This window comes from Apostichopus japonicus, chromosome 6 (assembly GCF_037975245.1).
Source record: "Apostichopus japonicus isolate 1M-3 chromosome 6, ASM3797524v1, whole genome shotgun sequence".
Lineage (NCBI taxonomy): Eukaryota > Metazoa > Echinodermata > Holothuroidea > Aspidochirotida > Stichopodidae > Apostichopus > Apostichopus japonicus.
The window spans coordinates 18203339-18220927 of record NC_092566.1 but is presented as its reverse complement, the minus strand read 5'-3'; the positions used below and the strand labels follow the sequence as shown (position 1 = coordinate 18220927).

Genomic DNA, 17589 nt, shown 5'->3' with positions numbered 1-17589 from the left:
TAAACGTCTGCAGTCCAACATAACAATATACTTTCCAGACTGTCTTAGGACGCAAGGTGAGACATGAAGGTAGCAACCATTTCGTTATAATAGAACAACTTCCCTTAAGAGTTCAGTTCCTTCGTGCGTTTTTTTTTTGGGGGGGGGGGGGAGGGGAATAACTTGCAGAGACATTCTGCATCCTCCTAAGATACAGATAATGAGTAATAAATAAACCGTGGAGTATTTACAATTGGCCTCGGACTTCGTCCTATACAGGACCCAAACAAAACTATCCAGGTCTCTTCAAAATTTACACCATTGGCAAATATCAAATATAGACTCAATGATAAACAGCATATAAAAGTTGGCAACTTCCACGAGTATGCTAGACGACCTTTGATCCAGATCCTGAATTAACTCGTAATCCTCCAGGCACAAGAGAACACCGGTGTCACATTTCTTCGGTTAAGTAAGAGGCGAGTTGCTCGAACTGTCACCGAGTTGATATAACAGAAGTGATTTGTGTTTCCGCTGAAAGAAACTAATAGTTTCATAACCGAAGGAACCACACGCTGAATACGATCATTAAAGTTTCATATATCATAAAGCCTCGCAACTATAGTCTGTACGAGGATTTCAAACAGCTGAGAGCATTCAGACTATTTTGTTATACCCGTGTCCCGTCTGGAAAACTATATAGAGAAAGTGATTTTGTTCTGTTGCTGACCTGTTTAGATCCAAACTCGGCTGACTGGCACATCTAGATATACTTCAATCAAAAACCGGTGCAGTGAAAACATGGCGAAAAACGATCAGATTCACCTCTCGACCGGTCAGTTTTGGGCAATAACCTTTCTAGTACTCATCCTGTGCCTTTTTGTGGGACTCATGTGTGGACTGACACCAGCATGTGTAGAACCTGAAATTCAGAGTTCTTTAGAGGAAGGTGCAGCGGATCGCAACCGCCGCGCTGCGGAACCTTACGAGGACCTCCGTCTACCCCCTGGCATCAAACCCACTCGATATACGCTCGAGTTAGACCCAGATCTGAATGACGTGACCAATAACTTTACAGGTAGCGTCCAGATAGAGATCACTGTTACGGAACCAACAGAATACCCGAGAGTTCACATCAAGGAGATGACGATTCTTTCGTCAGAAATTACTCCCAAAAGCGGTCCAGCGGTTAATATCGTCGACGAATTCTTTTACCCGGAGAATGAATTTTATGTCCTCGATGTGGGAGGGGCGCTCCCTATAGGAGAGTATACCATCTCCCTGACGTTCACGGGTTCGCTTCTTGGGCACATTGTTGGGTTCTATAAGAGTACCTACACAACTCCAGATGGTGAAGAGAGGTACGTCACGGTGGTTTAGATATCTGTGGGGAATAGAGACGATATGGGGCATGTCCCTATAGTGCTGGACACGAAAAGGGGGAGGGGGGGGGATACCTCCAAATCTTGCCATTAAATATTGGGGTGGGAGTTGTAGAAGGTTGGGGGAGGGTGGGTGAGGTATCTGGGCTCATGAATGGAAGAGGCCAGTATTCAAAGCGATTATATAGGACACGTATATAGGGCCGCTAAGGATGTATGTTTTACGGGGTTCTGTATATATGATTGAATGCATATATTTATATCTCTGTTTCTTTACCAATTCATCAGGTCTGCTTGTTTTCCTCTTACAGGGCTTTGGCTACAAGTAAATTCCAGCCAACTGACGCCAGGAGGGCCTTTCCGTGCTTCGATGAGCCAAACCTTAAAGCTACATACATCACCACTCTCGTCCACGATAAGAAGTACATTGCCCTGTCAAATATGGATGTTGAGGTAAACTATGGAGTGATCTATGTTGTACAGAGTACATAGGGTTGTATATAAATGGGCTGTCGTTGTGTTATCCATACTGGTTGAATTGTATTGTTGTTAGATATTGTCGTTCTTGGTATCTGTGTAGCAGAGTTCAAGCTCTGCCCTTGGCTATTATATTCCAGAGATTTGTCTGAGGCTATAGTGTAAAGCCTTCTGCCAAAGTGAAATAAGAAAGAACGACCTTTTTGACAGCGAAGTAAATAGACTAGTGTGTGCTCTCTCCACCTCTCTCTCTCTCTCTCTCTCATAGTGTAGCAGTATTTAAACTTTATATAAACTTGAAGCGTGTCTTGATCCAGTTTCTAATATGAGGTAGTAACCGACGCTTGTGTACCATTATATTCTCAAATTCTTAACAAGACTGTTTCTTGTACTAGCTGATAAGAAATGGAATAAATACAAAGTAATAAACCAGTAAAATACAAAGTGGGTTTTCTAAAGAAACGGGGGGGGGGGAACTTTTTCTATGCGGAAGTTTTGCACTAGTGTAGAGTATCCCCGGATAGAATATTCAGAGGGTATTCCACACTGCCACACCGTTTCTGTATGTTAGTGTTTACTGTATATAGTATTGGATATTGATGCAGTTCTGAAAACGAAATAGAACGGATTTTGGTTGATATCTATTAAACATCTAAGTATACTTTCGAGGGAAATTTTGTCTAAAGATGGTTGGTGCAATTTACTGCCACGGTGAGAAAGAAAAATAGATCAAAATAACAACAGAAAACATCATTTTTCTTTAAAGCCTCACAAAGACATGCCTTATGGCTATATGTGTGCAATTAGAGTGTGTGTGTGAAGTGGGTAGGTGTAAGTTTATTACTTGATTGACTCTGTCATAAAATGAATCATAATATCAAGGGTAGTAGTTTTGGTTTTATTGGTTACTCTATACTTGTTTATTTACATTTCATGAATAATTTACAAATTACGTACAAGGCAGATTTTAGTCCGCATAGTGCTCGTATTCTAGCTTATTTACGCGTTGTGTACTCATTTTTACTTAGGGGAACTCTACATGTACTCATGCTGTTGTACATGTCTGCAACTAGGTTCCATGTTTCAATAATAATTGCACATGCTGCAGCAAACCGCTCCCAAACTAAAAAAAACAAAAAAACATATCATCTATTTTATGTTTATCTATATGTAACATCATACTTTAACATAAAGGAAATTTTAACTATTAACCGAAACTACAGTGTATAGTATGGAATCTTGCCCTCTTTATGTGAAACCATGACACCAGAGAGGGAGGTGCATTCGATACAGGGGAGGGGCTTTTCATAATCTCACTAATGGTAAATAAAAATAAAGATTACTCAGCCATGACTATGATAATTATTTAGAGTTGCTGTTGACATTGTTTGGGTTTTTGCTTAATAAATCTCATTAATCCCAATTTTTGTCTTGTTTTTGACAGAGCGAAACCGACATTGGCGATGATCGAGTCAAAACTAGGTTCACGGAGTCTGTTGCGATGAGTTCCTATCTAGCTTGTTTCATTGTCTGTGATTTTGAAAGCAAAACGAAGACGTTAAAAAGTGGCAAACCGGTAAATATCTCGTTTTCGATGACTCATACCTGTGTTCAACATTTTCCATCATATGCCTTCATTCCCTTTAAAATCTTAATTAAATGGTAGAATAAAATGGAATTAAATGGAAGATGCATAACTAGAGAAGATGTTCGATGGTCTCAAAATTCCAACAGCTTTATCAGGAGAATTAACCACTTTCTTATCTCTCTCTATTCTGATTTGCCAAAGTAAACTTCAACATTAATCAATCAATCAATTTCATATTTAAACATGTTTCGAAGACACAATTATATGTTTATAAGATTGATAATTCATATTTTGATATTTTCTAGTTCTCAGTTTACGCACCTGACTTCCAGATCAACCAGACGGATTATGCTTTAGATTCCGGAGCGAAAATAACAGATTTCTTCGAAGAATACTATGCAGTTGAATATCCACTTCCGAAACTAGGTATGCAATAGAAATTGTACTTGGAAAGTAAGTTAGGTAGGTTTTTATAATAGTATAAATTTATAGAAACATTCAGGATTATCATATTCTATGTCTTAAGTTAACTATAAGCTCGGGGGTAGCCCTCATGAAAAGTTAAAATATTCAAGTTTGAAAGTTGAAATATTTTCCATTCCGACAGATATGATATCTATTCCTGATTTTTCGTCCGGTGCGATGGAACATTGGGGTTTGATTACTTATAGGGAACGCTATATGTTATACGACGAACAAGAGTCTTCGGCTTCGAACAAACAACGAATTCTTAGCGTTGTGTCCCACGAACTGGCTCATATGGTGAGTTCCTTTATAGAATTATGCACCTGGTCACGTGTCATTTACAGAAATATCAATAAGTGACAATATTTTGAAACAACCTTTATTTAATATATGACTGTCACTATCTTGTTCAGTCTAATCAATTTGATAATTTTAATGAACGTATACACAGTGTGAAACATTAAATGCAGGAAAGAAAAAAAACGGAGTACCAAATTTATAACAGCAGTTCGAGTGAAGGAGGGACGAAGGGAAGGGAGGGGGAAGGGTGGGGAAAGGAAGGGAAAGGAAGGGAAGGGGTGGGGAAAGGAGGGGAAGGGAATTGGAAAGGAGGAGAACGGAGGAGAACGGAGGAGAGAAGAGAAAAGTATTTCAAAAAAAAATTGGCAGGCTGTGTTTTAGCCTGTGTAATAATGAGGAAAAACTAGTATTTATTATCCGTTTAGTGAGCATGCGCATTACCTATTAATTTATCCATATTTTATGAACTATATGTGGGGTTCCTTGTATCACTGATATCTATAGGCAATAAAGCTGCAATATCCCTGTATTTATTAAGTTATTACTCAATAATCTGACAGTTTTTGTTTTCGTAGTAATTATGTACAAGTTAGAAAATGACGTCATACGGAAGCGAGAATTATATGACGAACCATAAACGTATCGTTGTTAAAAGTATAATTTCCTATGCCTCCTTGAAACAAAATGCATCTAAATATATATTATACATATATTATATATATTATATATTTGTGAGCCATAGGGACATGATGTTACAAAACTTATTCCTTGATATATAACATAACAATGACATTTGACACTAACAATCTTTCTTTGACAGTGGTTTGGTAACATTGTAACCATGGACTGGTGGGACGACCTCTGGTTGAACGAGGGATTTGCCAGTTACGTAGAGTACATCGGCGCCAACCATGTAGAACCAGATTGGCAGATGGTAAGACCTCCATCAGTTATAGTTTATTATATTTCGATAATTTATCCACAGAGGAAAGCGGACTACTCGATTCAATATTGTACTCGTACTCGGTTACATACATATATTTTATAAATAATCGAGTACATTTGTGTATACTTGTAATAAAGTACATTTATATGTTACGCATAATCGAGTACGTTGATATATGTAGTCATAATCGAATACATTGATATCTGTACTCGTAATCGAGTATATTTATATTTGTACTCGTAATCGAGTATATTGATATCTGTACTCATTATCGAGTACATTGATATCTGTACTTGATACCTGTACTCATAATCTAGTACATTTATATTTATACTCTTAATCGATTACATTGATATCTGTACTCTTAATCGAGTATATTTATATCTCTCACGTGTTTATACATGTACTCGTAATCCAGTACATTTAGATATGTATACTTGTACTCGAAAACTTATATTACACACTTTTCACTTACTATATTCAGACAATAAACTATTTTACTAAATATGAATTAATATTTTCTTTTCGGCAGTTTGATCAATTCGTGCCCACCGACATGCTGTATGTATTTGGTCTTGACCAAATCACAACATCTCATCCCATAATCGTGGAACTGGAAAATCCAGATGAAATCAACGAAGTATTTGATTCTATCCCATACAGCAAGGTGGGTTAACTACTCCACTTCTCTGCTGAACGTGGATATGTGATTTCAAGAGAAAATGTACTGAAAGTAAATGCACCCTGTCGTTAACAAACTATAACCAATGCAGGAACTAAGTTATAAACATGCGCAGATCCAACTATGTTTACAGCATTGTTTCATTGCTAGCCACGACTAAAACATAAAGGGCAAATTTAAGCTCTAAATAGGTCTCATCTATACTGTCAGTAACACTCGTTCCAAATGACCGTAGTTTTGGACCTATATTGAACAGAAAATATCACATCACAAAGAGTTTGTGTGTTAGGAGTCGAGTGAGAGTGGGTATGGTGAGGGAAACGCTCACCCTTTTAATCACTATTACTAGATGTCTGTGTTTCATTCTAACCCGATTTGATCTTACACACGTTTTGGTCAAAATCGATACGGAAACAGACTTTCCTTACCAACCCCTCTTTACCATCTTTTACTTGCGGGAAAAGAAAGGTCGGATTGGGGAACCGGGTGGGGTGGCTGGCCAGGTGCATTTTGGGTATTTGTGGGTGTGCTTTTGAGGTGAAGGTAATTCTCGAAGGAAACATTATATACATTCATTATCACGATTTTACGATTTTTAAATTTTGCGGTGGGCACGGAAGTTTACAATAGCCTATATATTAGCCGAGCAACGTGGGTATAATTAACAGTAACACAAAAGCACCTTCATCTTTGTTGAAAAAATTAGTAGTATTGTAACTTAAAGGTCCGATTTTGTTGACAAATATTCATAGACAAACATTCAGTCTTTGTTATTGATTTTCTAAAAGTTGAAACTCTTTCTTCTAGGGGGCATCGGTTCTGAGGATGTTAAACAACTTCATCGGAGAAGAATCCTTTACCCAAGGAGTTACGGTGAGTTGTCTGCACCACTTTAAATGTCAATAGTTCTAACATTATATTATTTAACCGTTCTCAATGAATAAGTTAAAGGGGGCTGTCTCGTACATCAGCTTCGTTGGATAGAACTTTGTTGCGTTCTTTCTCATATTTTACTTCTCTTGTTATTTCTCGTAATTTTGATGAGGAAATGTAAGCTTAATTAAAGGTATGATGAATACGTCTTTTAATAGTAATCTTTACGTGATGCCAATGAGAATTGCTTATGAGGATGGCCACTGTAAAAGGCCACGGCTATGGTCTTTAATTGTCTTTGTAATTAAAATGGTCTATTATTGTCTATATATACTTAACCGATGATAATATGATTTTTCTTTCTGTTCAGAAATATTTGGAAGATTTCAAGTTCGGCACGGCTGTCAGCGATGATCTATACGAACGTATACAAGAGGTAAATATGTATATTAATGTAACATCTCTATCTCAATTTAATAATTCAAAATAGTAATTTACGCGACAGAATACACAGAACAGATCCATTTTGCAGGCAAGGTTTGAGGTGATTTGGGGGTTTCCTTCCTCAAGTTCACATGTGGGTCATATGTCCCCTGTTCCTCGACATTTGTGCCCCACCTCTGGAATGGACCTTCTTCTGCCGCCTCTGCCTTAGTTTGCATAATTATAAACCTCTATGGCGAACTGTTTAGTTACTTAATAAATATGAGCTGAATGATTGCACTCGTTCCAGTGAGGGATACCAATGCATTCAAGTTAAACGACTAGAAACGAAAATACTAGTGAACAAAAAAGGGATTCTTAACTGCACTTGAGTTTGATTGATTGCACTGGGGCTATACATGATTGTGATAATACCAGTTGTCCCATTGGAGTGATAGTGCTAGTTTGAATAAGCCACAAATATTATATTTTTGTAATCACACCTTAAAGGCATTGAAGACTGGCCCCAAACCGCGTGCCGTGTTCTGAAAAAGTTAACTTTCCGTTGCTTGCAAGTGAAGTTTTCTTCTTGTCGCTAGAAAATGCAGACAGTAATGAAACGTGATACCTTGTTATCTTTTATCTAGACCTGAGATGTCCATCGCTGCTATGTACACTGAGTTGCGGGTATTGACCGTAGCTGTAGGTATTGACTGTATAGTGTCTAATTACCGACGGTAGCAAGCCTTGTGTGTATTTTCTGGGAACGATCGTGGTGTCTAACACTTCTGTTACACCTCATTCGAAACTAGGTCAGATTACCGGCATGAAACGTTTCTTTGGGCGCGAGCCTTCACACCCTTTAAGACACCTGACGTGCACCCAATATCCACATTTCTGTTCGCTATTATCCATAGGAATAATGCCATTGTTGTGAAGGATATATCCCCAGAAAATGAGGTTTTTTTCCACTTTTGTTCATGAAAATTGCATTTTTTCTTCGGATATACACTGAAATGTATATCTAATTGTGATAATAAATCATGACGTAACCCTTTCTGTTGATTGTTTTTGATAGGCCTATGTGAACAATACTGGCGACACAAGTATAGATGTGACGCGTGTTATGCACACATGGACGAAACAAATGGGCTTTCCAGTGGTTACTATAACCAGAACAGACACCGAGCTCCAACTCGAGCAAATGTGGTTCCTTGTCGATCCAAATGCTAACAAGTCAGCAGCACTCTACGGAAGTGATTACGAGTAAGATTAATGAATATTCATAATTGACGAAATATGATACGTTAGCACAGCTTAAATTATGTTCTGGTCATACAGTGACATCATCCTGTATGTCATGCTAAAGTGTAGTTACGGTACTTGTTGCCATGCGCAGATGAATATAGTGACGTCATCGGGTATGTCATGCTATAATGTACGGTAGTTACTGTTTGGCATGCGCAGAAGGTGTCATATAATTCCCTCACCCGGGATGAATTGCCAATACAGAACATTGTAAGAGAAATGATATACTGTTTTCTCGCACTGATGCTTTATGACGTACTTCTTTATGTTAAAACAGTTACAGATGGGAAATTCCCTTCACCTATCAGTATAAATCGGATCTCTCACAAGTACACGAGTTATGGATGCAGTGGGACGATACCGATGGTGGTAAGTAAAAACAAACTACACACTGCTATCTACACAAGAATTAAGAACACCACAGACGGTAACTTTGAGGGGAATGTGGAGTATTGTCATTGCTTATAACTTACCTATGGTATTGAATGAATTAATGAGAGAGGTTGACGTATCTTTATAATTTACACACCAGAAGAAAGGCACACCTTATGCTAAATATAGCTCAATATAGCTAACTGTATCAATAAAATAGAGGGCCTCAGGGTTTCGATCCTTCAGAACCTTCTTCAGTATCCAACGAAGGGACCTTTAACATACAAAAGAAAACATTGTATTCCATTTTTGAAGTTCATATTAGTTAATAATTGTAACCTTTTGGTTAGATCACATTCTATGGATGTATAATTCTTTTAGCTTCAATGTTAGATTTGCATTTGTATTTCCAACACGTCTTCTATAATTGCCTTAGAATAATATGTTTTCTGTGTTGTTACATCTACATGTTTTCGAATCAATCGATGACGTTTCATTCTATCTATTGTTTTTAAGATGTCATCCCTTTTCCTACATCGGGTGACGACTGGTATCTAGCCAATTACGAAGAAATGAACTTTTACCGCGTCAACTATGATAGTGATAATTGGCAAAAGCTATCAGACCAACTTATGAGTGACCATACGGTAAGTGTTTCATCTGAATATGTATTTATTAATTTCTTATATGCCGTAGGCAGTGGCGTGAGCGCAATAGAGAGAGAGAGAGCAGGGTTGGGAGGGGGAGGGGGGGTAGGGGTCCATGGCTTCCCTACCCATCGTTAGGGGAATGTTTTACATTCAGCCGGAGAAGATTGAAACCACTCCTCCAGGTGTACAGTCAACTCTTCAACCTCACAGAAATATTCAAGAGTCCTTATTGTCACAGCCTAGTGCTTAGACCTCATTAAGACCTTCATATAGGTTCATACCCTTACCTAATTCAGGCATAAGAAATTTACAATTGATTTGCTTTACTACCTTGCGCGCCGAAATTTTATATAGGGTTTAGCTAGCCGCAGAAAATGCTTGCGGATTGCAATGGCCCACCTGTGGTCTGACCTAATCGAGAACCGTGATCTGGGATCCATTTTAAAATGGAAAAAGTGGAAATATGGAAAGAAAAGTTAGTCTAAAAGTTGCTCAGCAAACTTTGTTTTATTTCCGTAAGTTATAATATTTCTTGTTTGCCTTATTTATCTTTGCCTTAGGCAATAAACGCCTCCGACCGAGCAGGACTCATAGATGACGCGTTTAACCTTGGAAGGTAAGTTTTATTATGTATTTTCATATCCCTGTTTTATTCTTTATAAATTTATCAGCAAGTTATTTTTTATCACGTTTATGTTCACTGTTATGAGAACAATACCACTCGGTAATATCCTTAATTTCATTAACTGTTCCTCAAGGAAACCAAAAATAAAAGCTGGAAGGGTCAAGTACCGTATGATCCATTGAAAACACAATATAACCAATACATTTTGTTTGTGTTTTGCCACGACATCGTAAGTAATCTAATATTCGAAAAGTACGCCCTCAACTAATGTTAGATAAACATGGCTTCCAGACAACCACAATTCAACCATGAGATCTAGTTAGGCGGTAAATTACATTCAGTATCATATAGTCATATAGCATCATTTCTTTGGTACGGCGATAACTTCATTGTCAAATTTACTTTTGAAACAATGTCATTAAACTTCCCCATTTTTTGTTTAACTTTCTTTACAACCACAGAGCTGAACAGCTGAATTACGATGTTGTGTTGGACATGACGCTCTATTTAGAAAAGGAAACTGAGTATGTACCATGGACAGTCGCCAGTGACAACCTGGCCTGGTTAAGTGAGATACTTCGCTTTCAAAATATCTACGGATTATTTAGAGTAAGTAACTAAACTAGCTGCTGGCTCCTTCAAATCAATACTTGCAGGGACAGATACATTATTGCTCGTGGTTGAATGGTTATGTGGTGTCATATCTTACACTAGCAGATTGGACTAATATCCGCACGTCAGTGAGTTCCAAGCGACACCTTTATAAATATTCATGAATGTACTTGATGAATAATTCATTTTCCAAAATGACATACAGTGAGTCAAAATATTCAGTCAGAAATTAAATCTTTTTCAAGACATAAGCTATCTAAATTAGTTTTGTGGAACCGCTTGACCAATATTGCCATGGTAAGATTGAAACACATATATATCATAGCATTTAAGGGACATTTCTTAGCCTAATGTTATTTTTTTTGTCAGGAATATGTTGTAAAACAAACAACCAGCATCTACGCAAGCACTGGCTGGGGCACAGGTGGAGCTGGAAGTCATTTAGACAGGTATACCATAACTGCTATCCATTTGTTTTGTCTGTCTGTCTGTCTGTCTGTCTGTCTGTCTGTCTGTCTGTCTGTTTGGTATTGGTTTATATATTTGTCACTTACTTTTTCTCTAACTTAATCATTTCTTTTTTGAGAAGAACGAAATAATGCCAATAGCAGCCTTGTAGTATTAAAACAACACCGTGATTACGAGTACAAGTAAATTTGCTCTCGTATCTACTAGTCTGCAAACTGCTCTGAGCAAAAGAGTGAGTAACAATCTCATTAGCACGAGTACGCTGAGTAACTATGCTAGAATATGAGTACCAGTAAGGACTCGCTCAAAGTCTGCTGAGTCGTTTATTTATAGAGAAAACAAAATCAAATGTGAATTCATTTTGAACAAATTTTTGCCGCTTTGAATAAATCTTTAAAATTTTCTTTCATTTATCGAATAGGTTACTAAGGTCGGATATCATAGATCTCGCTTGCGGTCATGGCAACCAAGACTGTCTCGAAGAGGCAGTGATGCAGTTCAACACATTTTTAAGCGACGGAGAGTAAGTGTAAATGGCCTATGCAGTAGACGTATACTTCCCCAATCTCTACTGGAATGTTTACTTCTTATGTAAATGTTGAGATGAATTCAACATTTGGTAAGGGGAGTGCGGTGAGGGTCGAAAGCGGGGGGGGGGGGGGAGGGGGTAGCGGTTCAGTTATTCAGTATTGAACCACATTTTCAGGTGTTATGATTCACTTCTTTTTTATGCAAGAATGTCATAGTTTCAACCAGTTCCATTAATTTCCATAAATCAAACCACGTGACCAAAGTTCTGTCATTAAAGATCTTGCTTCAGTTTAAAAATTCATCGCGCTATGATATACCAACAATGTTCCATTGTATTTTCTTTATGACGTCACGTCATGTTATGCCATTTGTTTTATTATCCTACTATACACACAGTTCACATCATCGTATCATATTTCTCTCTGTTGATTCTGTCGTCTAGCGTCGCTCCTGATATTCGAAGCATTGTCTACATATACGGTGCTCAGGAGATGGTCGGTCAAGACGAATGGGATATCATGTGGCAGGCATATGAAAACTCCCAGGTGGCCTCCGAGAAACTCCGTCTTCTTTATGGCATGGCCCAGACTAGGCAGGTTTGGCTGCTTTCAAGGTATATACATATCGCGTTAAAGGCTTTTCCTAAAGGGTTTTCCTTCCATAGGCAATGAACTGGGTCCTTTTATTCTCTGACGTCATCTTAAAGTACAGTGCATATATAATTTCGTCGATTAGTTTAATTGTAAGTATGTTTGGTTGATATCTATCAAGACGATCAAGATGAAGGTTCATGAGAGGGAGATATGGAAGAGAGGGTGAATGAATGAAGCAAGGGCGCAACGAAATTAACCGATTAGGCGTGGCTACACACCATCACTTGAAGGTTAACGATCTATGGGAGTGTTGTGGTTCCATTTCATACCCGATCGAATCCATCGTATATGTGACGTACAGTTGTTAGTAACATGGCCGCGAATGGCTATAGGTTACATGCGGTCCACCTTCGATTTATCTTTATTTCTTACCGTCAGGTACCTCGAGTATACAAAGGACGAAACCCTAATCCGAACTCAAGACTTCTTTTCTGTTGTGACGTACATTTCGGATAATCCAGTGGGAAATCCCCTTGTATGGGATTGGGTCAGAAAGAATTGGGATTATCTTGTGGACAGGTAACCGTCATGTCATTTTTTGTTTTCTTTGTAGAAGCTAGAGGACTTGCTTTCGTGGCCTGAATGGTTAATCCAGCTTTAAATTTACATATCCGAGGTAGTCTTTCGTAGACGTAGTTACCTCCATATATAGTAAAGATATGAATTGAAATTCCGTTCAAATTCAAAATTTCTAAAATTTTCTTTATTATTGATCAGTCATGAGCTTCATATAGTTATTGGCTTTTCAGTATCGCAGCAGTATGAAATAATTGACCAAGCCAAAGCAAGACGTTGCATATCAAATACAAGTATTATACATCCTATCGTTAGAATCCCGATGACGTCATTCTCTCACTCCTCCCCACCTCTAATATCATCCATGTTCGTTGTATAAGTCACCTATATTGATCAGTCTTTAACATATTATTTCTTCTTTCCCCTTCCTTCCAATTTATTAACAGATTTGGAACCAGCAACAGATACCTCGGTCGACTGGTACCGTCAATCACGGATTTCTATTCTACTGAACTCAAACTCCAGGAGGTGAATATATAATCAAACGTAGCTTACATCTCACTACGAGAGTCATTCTAAAACACACATTACGCCGCCAATCCCTCAGATGAAAGCGCAATAGTTGTGTATCATTGTGGTCTTTGTTCACGTGCGTGTTAGGTGTGCAGTATGCTGAGCTTTAAACATTCTCAATATCGTAACTAAACCGTTCAGTTTTTTTTTATGACTTGTTTAAAAGGGGAAGAACTTACCGTGTTCGCAAGCGTGGAACTGCAGCAACATATGTGCCGTGATGAACGTACATCTGTATGGACGAGCAAGCTTAACGTCATGTCTGCCTCGAATGCGTCGTAAACAATCTATGAAAATCGTTTATTTTATGAAAAGATTTACTGTGCATGTCTATATAGTTGATATGACATAATACTGAATGTGATAGACTTATCGCGTAATTGAGGGCCATAACCAGGTTCTACTCACACACAGACTAAAAAAAACTGGGCGGGATGTTGTCGCCAATATTCCCACGACAGACTACATTACCGTACTGGTTTTATTACCATTGCGAATAGAAAATATTCTGTGAAGTTACTATACATTGGTGCATCACATGTCTTCACAATAGAAGGATATTAATTAAGATATTACGTATCTCGGCCTTTTGGGCGAAAATCATGTGTAATATCTATTCCCTATATAAGGGACTCGCTAAACAAATTTGACGTAACATCGTCTTGAACACACGGTCACAGTCTCGATGCAAGGTGACTGGGTATGGTAGTGGATCAGTTCAATCGTTTGGGTTTCGTGCCCCATTTGTGCACCGGTAATTTACAACTCGCCCGGTCTGCGCTATATCCAGAGCGGAGAAGGGAAGAGGGAGGGGTGCAGCATACACTGATTCCCCAAGTTTTGTGGAAAAACCCTCAAAAGTGCCCTCTTTTCTAATAAATTACAAGTGCCTATTGACCAGAGGATCTACTAAGTCGGGGAGCTCTGAGGAAAACTGCGCGCTCTGCCCCTCAAATCAAAATCGCATGTCCCACAGTCTCTCAATATTTGTGCCCTGGCCTCCCCCCTCCCTCTCGATTGAACCCTCTTCCGTCGTCCCTGGTTCTAGTTCTACAATTACACTTTTACCTCCTTATGTAGCCAAATGTCATATCATCTTCGTGCTTCTGAGTCTTCTTGTGGTTGTCTGTGGAATCTTCAGCCTCGAGAAGTGTTAAGAAGCTCAAACAGGGGCGTAGCGAAGGGGTTTTTGTTGGGGGGTGTGGAGAATTTGATTTGCCGACGGATCTGGAAGTGGTGACTAAAATGGGGGAGGGCTCAAAGGGGAGGGGGTGTCCCCCTCCCCTTTGGAAAATTTTTAGTTTTGAAACGTCCTTAGATGCAATCTGGTGCATATTTTAAGTCAAATTTGATTTGCCGACGGATCTGGAAGTGGTGACTGAAATGGGGGAGGGGTCTAAGGGTCTACCCCTCCCCTTTGGAAATTTTTTAGTTTTGAAACGTCCTTAGATGCAATCTGGTGCATATTTTAAGTCAAATTTGGCACGGAAGAAGCTCCCGTTCTCCTTTTCTCTATTCAGCTTTCCTTCTTTCTTCCCCTTCCGCTCTCTTCACCTTTTCTCCTTTTGCCGACAGACCCAAAATTTGCCGACAGCGACCAACTTATTGGGGGGGGGGGTGTGACACCCCCACACCCCCCCCCCCCGCTCGCTACGCCCCTGAGCTCAAATACTTGTCCAAGTTTAAAACATTATACTAAAGCATTTATTTATGTTGCTATGTCATCATCTGTCCTCATCTGAACGTCTGTGAATGGTAATTATCAACCTACCCGGTGAGCTAATGGTATAATCTATAAATTGTATAATCAATGCAAAATGTACACATTCCTTTTCTCAATGGTTTCGATTCATATTTAAATTCCAGATGCAAGATTTCTTTGAGAAATATCCAGATGGTGGAGCTGGCGAAAGAGGGCGCAAGCAAGCTTTAGAACGAGTCCGAACCAATATCAATTGGGTGAACAAGAATGTCGGCGTGATCGAGGACTGGTTGATGAGAAACATGTAACTGACTCAACAGATAATATTTACATTTAAAAAGGCTTTCAGAAGAGTACAAATTAAGACGAAGGTAAATCGAAGCAGTATAGTAATCTAACATATGGTAGATGGCCAGTATATGTAGTTTACTGTGGAACAATGTTTTCTTTTAATTAAATATTTTTGAATAAGGATATTTGAATGATAAACTATGTTCAAATAGTTCTCCATCCCATATAACAATATACTCGCCAACACAATCAAGTGTTTATTACTCTATCACATCTTTGAAAATATACAATTTTTTCATTTACATTTTTCTATTATAAAGGACATATGCTTTAGAAGGTGCATATATAACATGTTTATTGAAAATTTCGTTATATAATGTAGCATGTTTGTGTCACATACTTTTAAGTTTTCAGTCAGAATTTTGAAATATGTTTTGATGTATTCTTGAATATTCAACCGTTTCTGCAAGTTTTGATTTTCAGTTGCTCCTGTACTATATACGACGTATAGTAGACAACTCCCTTGGCCAATAGCACCATCATATACATACACATATACCATGCTTAGTAAATATATTATGCGATTTAATGTCATTCCAATAGCCAACAATGTTATATGCATGGCATTAACTGTCATTTTCGTATAAGAATGTCAAGGCAGAAAGATGTCAATGTTGTTAATTTCAATTAAACGATTGGAAAGTTTTAGGGCTGTATTTCATATTTAGAATCGTCATGATTTGTATACCAATACCGAGATTTTTAACAAATATTGTACGTAGTAGTTTGTTTGTCTCGTGTTTTTTCCCCCGCCTCGGCATCCATAGACTATACGTGACGTAAGCCCTAGAACTGGACACTGACGTTTAACGAAGCGCTGTAGCCAAAAATCATATTATTGTCATTAGTCTGCGTAATAGAAACATATGTGATGAACTGATTCACCAAACTAGACAGTAAAAAATTATTTCTTTTCTGTGTGGAAAACATCAGTTTCCCACACAAGATTGACGACTTGAACAAGTCTCCGCAGTATAATGTAATCCACTAACCACGTACGTGAGACTCTGTAGTGGTTTTCCTAATTAGGCTAATATGTATATTTTCTGTAAGAATGACGAGCTTGAGAGGTTTACATTAAACAATATTGACGTCCTGAACACAAATATATACTGACAATGGTCTCGGCATCAACAATATCTACGTTCACTTTGAAATTAGTGTCTTTAAAGTGTTACTAGATAGAAAAAGCAAAACATTCCCACAAAAAGTTGCATTATTGATACATTCTCCATAAAGAGAAGTTCAATATTGAGTGTTTATAGCAAACAGTTCCAAATGTGTCACATTTCAATGTTGAATCATCACCAAGAAAGATTATAATAGAAAAGTTAGTTCTTCAGAGTTATATGTAAACGTCAGACTGGCCCTTATATATGTACGTGATTCAATGTCTGATTTCTGTGGAAATCGATTCTCGATCTCCAGCAACTATAGCGATTGTTTTACTTTAGGGCGCCCAGTTTCTTTTAATCGAAAAAGTTTTCGATACAGCAACGCTAAATAAATATACCTTCATTCCATTTTCTTGTTGGACTGAGTGTTTGAAAGTAAAAAAAAGTCATTCTCAGTGTAGAATATCTTCAAACCCACGAAATTACACGTTGTTCTGTTACTCGCAACGCTCTTACTTGGTCAAACGAATGCGAAAGACTATTGGCAAACGGTTTTAGATTAGCCTATATGTTTTGCAAGCTTTAAAACCATGTCAACGCTGTACCGCGTAGCTTTATCGGACTCGCCTGTTTTATGTTACGAAAATCAAGTGACAAATCGCCATCTAATATCAATTGATATGCAACAAAGATCACGTGACCAAGTTCTTAGTTTTTTCGATTAGTGTTTGTTTAATTAAATAAGTAGTGACATGCTTTAACATGTTTTAGAATTGCTCTGAGTCAAACTAATCTATCGTATGATTCATCTCTTGTAAACTAGAAAGCAATGTCCTGAGCACAATTGTAGTTGTTATTGTTATGCATATTCTGCTCTATGTTGTTATGCTGACTAGGGCGACAGTACTCTGTTGTGGGGAATACCGTATACGCGTACTGCACTACAATAAGCACTACGAACAGTTCACGTACGTGTAGTATACACTTAATCGCACATA

General features: G+C 38.1%; 1 protein-coding gene across 1 annotated transcript; it reads left to right on the top strand.

Annotated features, from left to right (window-relative positions):
* Positions 1-429: 429 nt before the first annotated feature.
* On the top strand, positions 430-16200 carry LOC139969198 (glutamyl aminopeptidase-like). Its single transcript, XM_071974080.1, has 20 exons — positions 430-1340; positions 1673-1814; positions 3283-3414; positions 3732-3852; positions 4034-4188; positions 5012-5125; positions 5670-5804; positions 6627-6692; positions 7063-7128; positions 8194-8381; positions 8701-8792; positions 9312-9442; positions 10006-10061; positions 10532-10679; positions 11052-11131; positions 11572-11673; positions 12124-12294; positions 12713-12853; positions 13297-13378; positions 15290-16200. Exons 1-20 carry the CDS (start codon positions 781-783, stop codon positions 15431-15433), a joined length of 2826 nt encoding a protein of 941 aa, XP_071830181.1. The 5' UTR covers positions 430-780; the 3' UTR covers positions 15434-16200.
* Positions 16201-17589: the final 1389 nt, after the last annotated feature.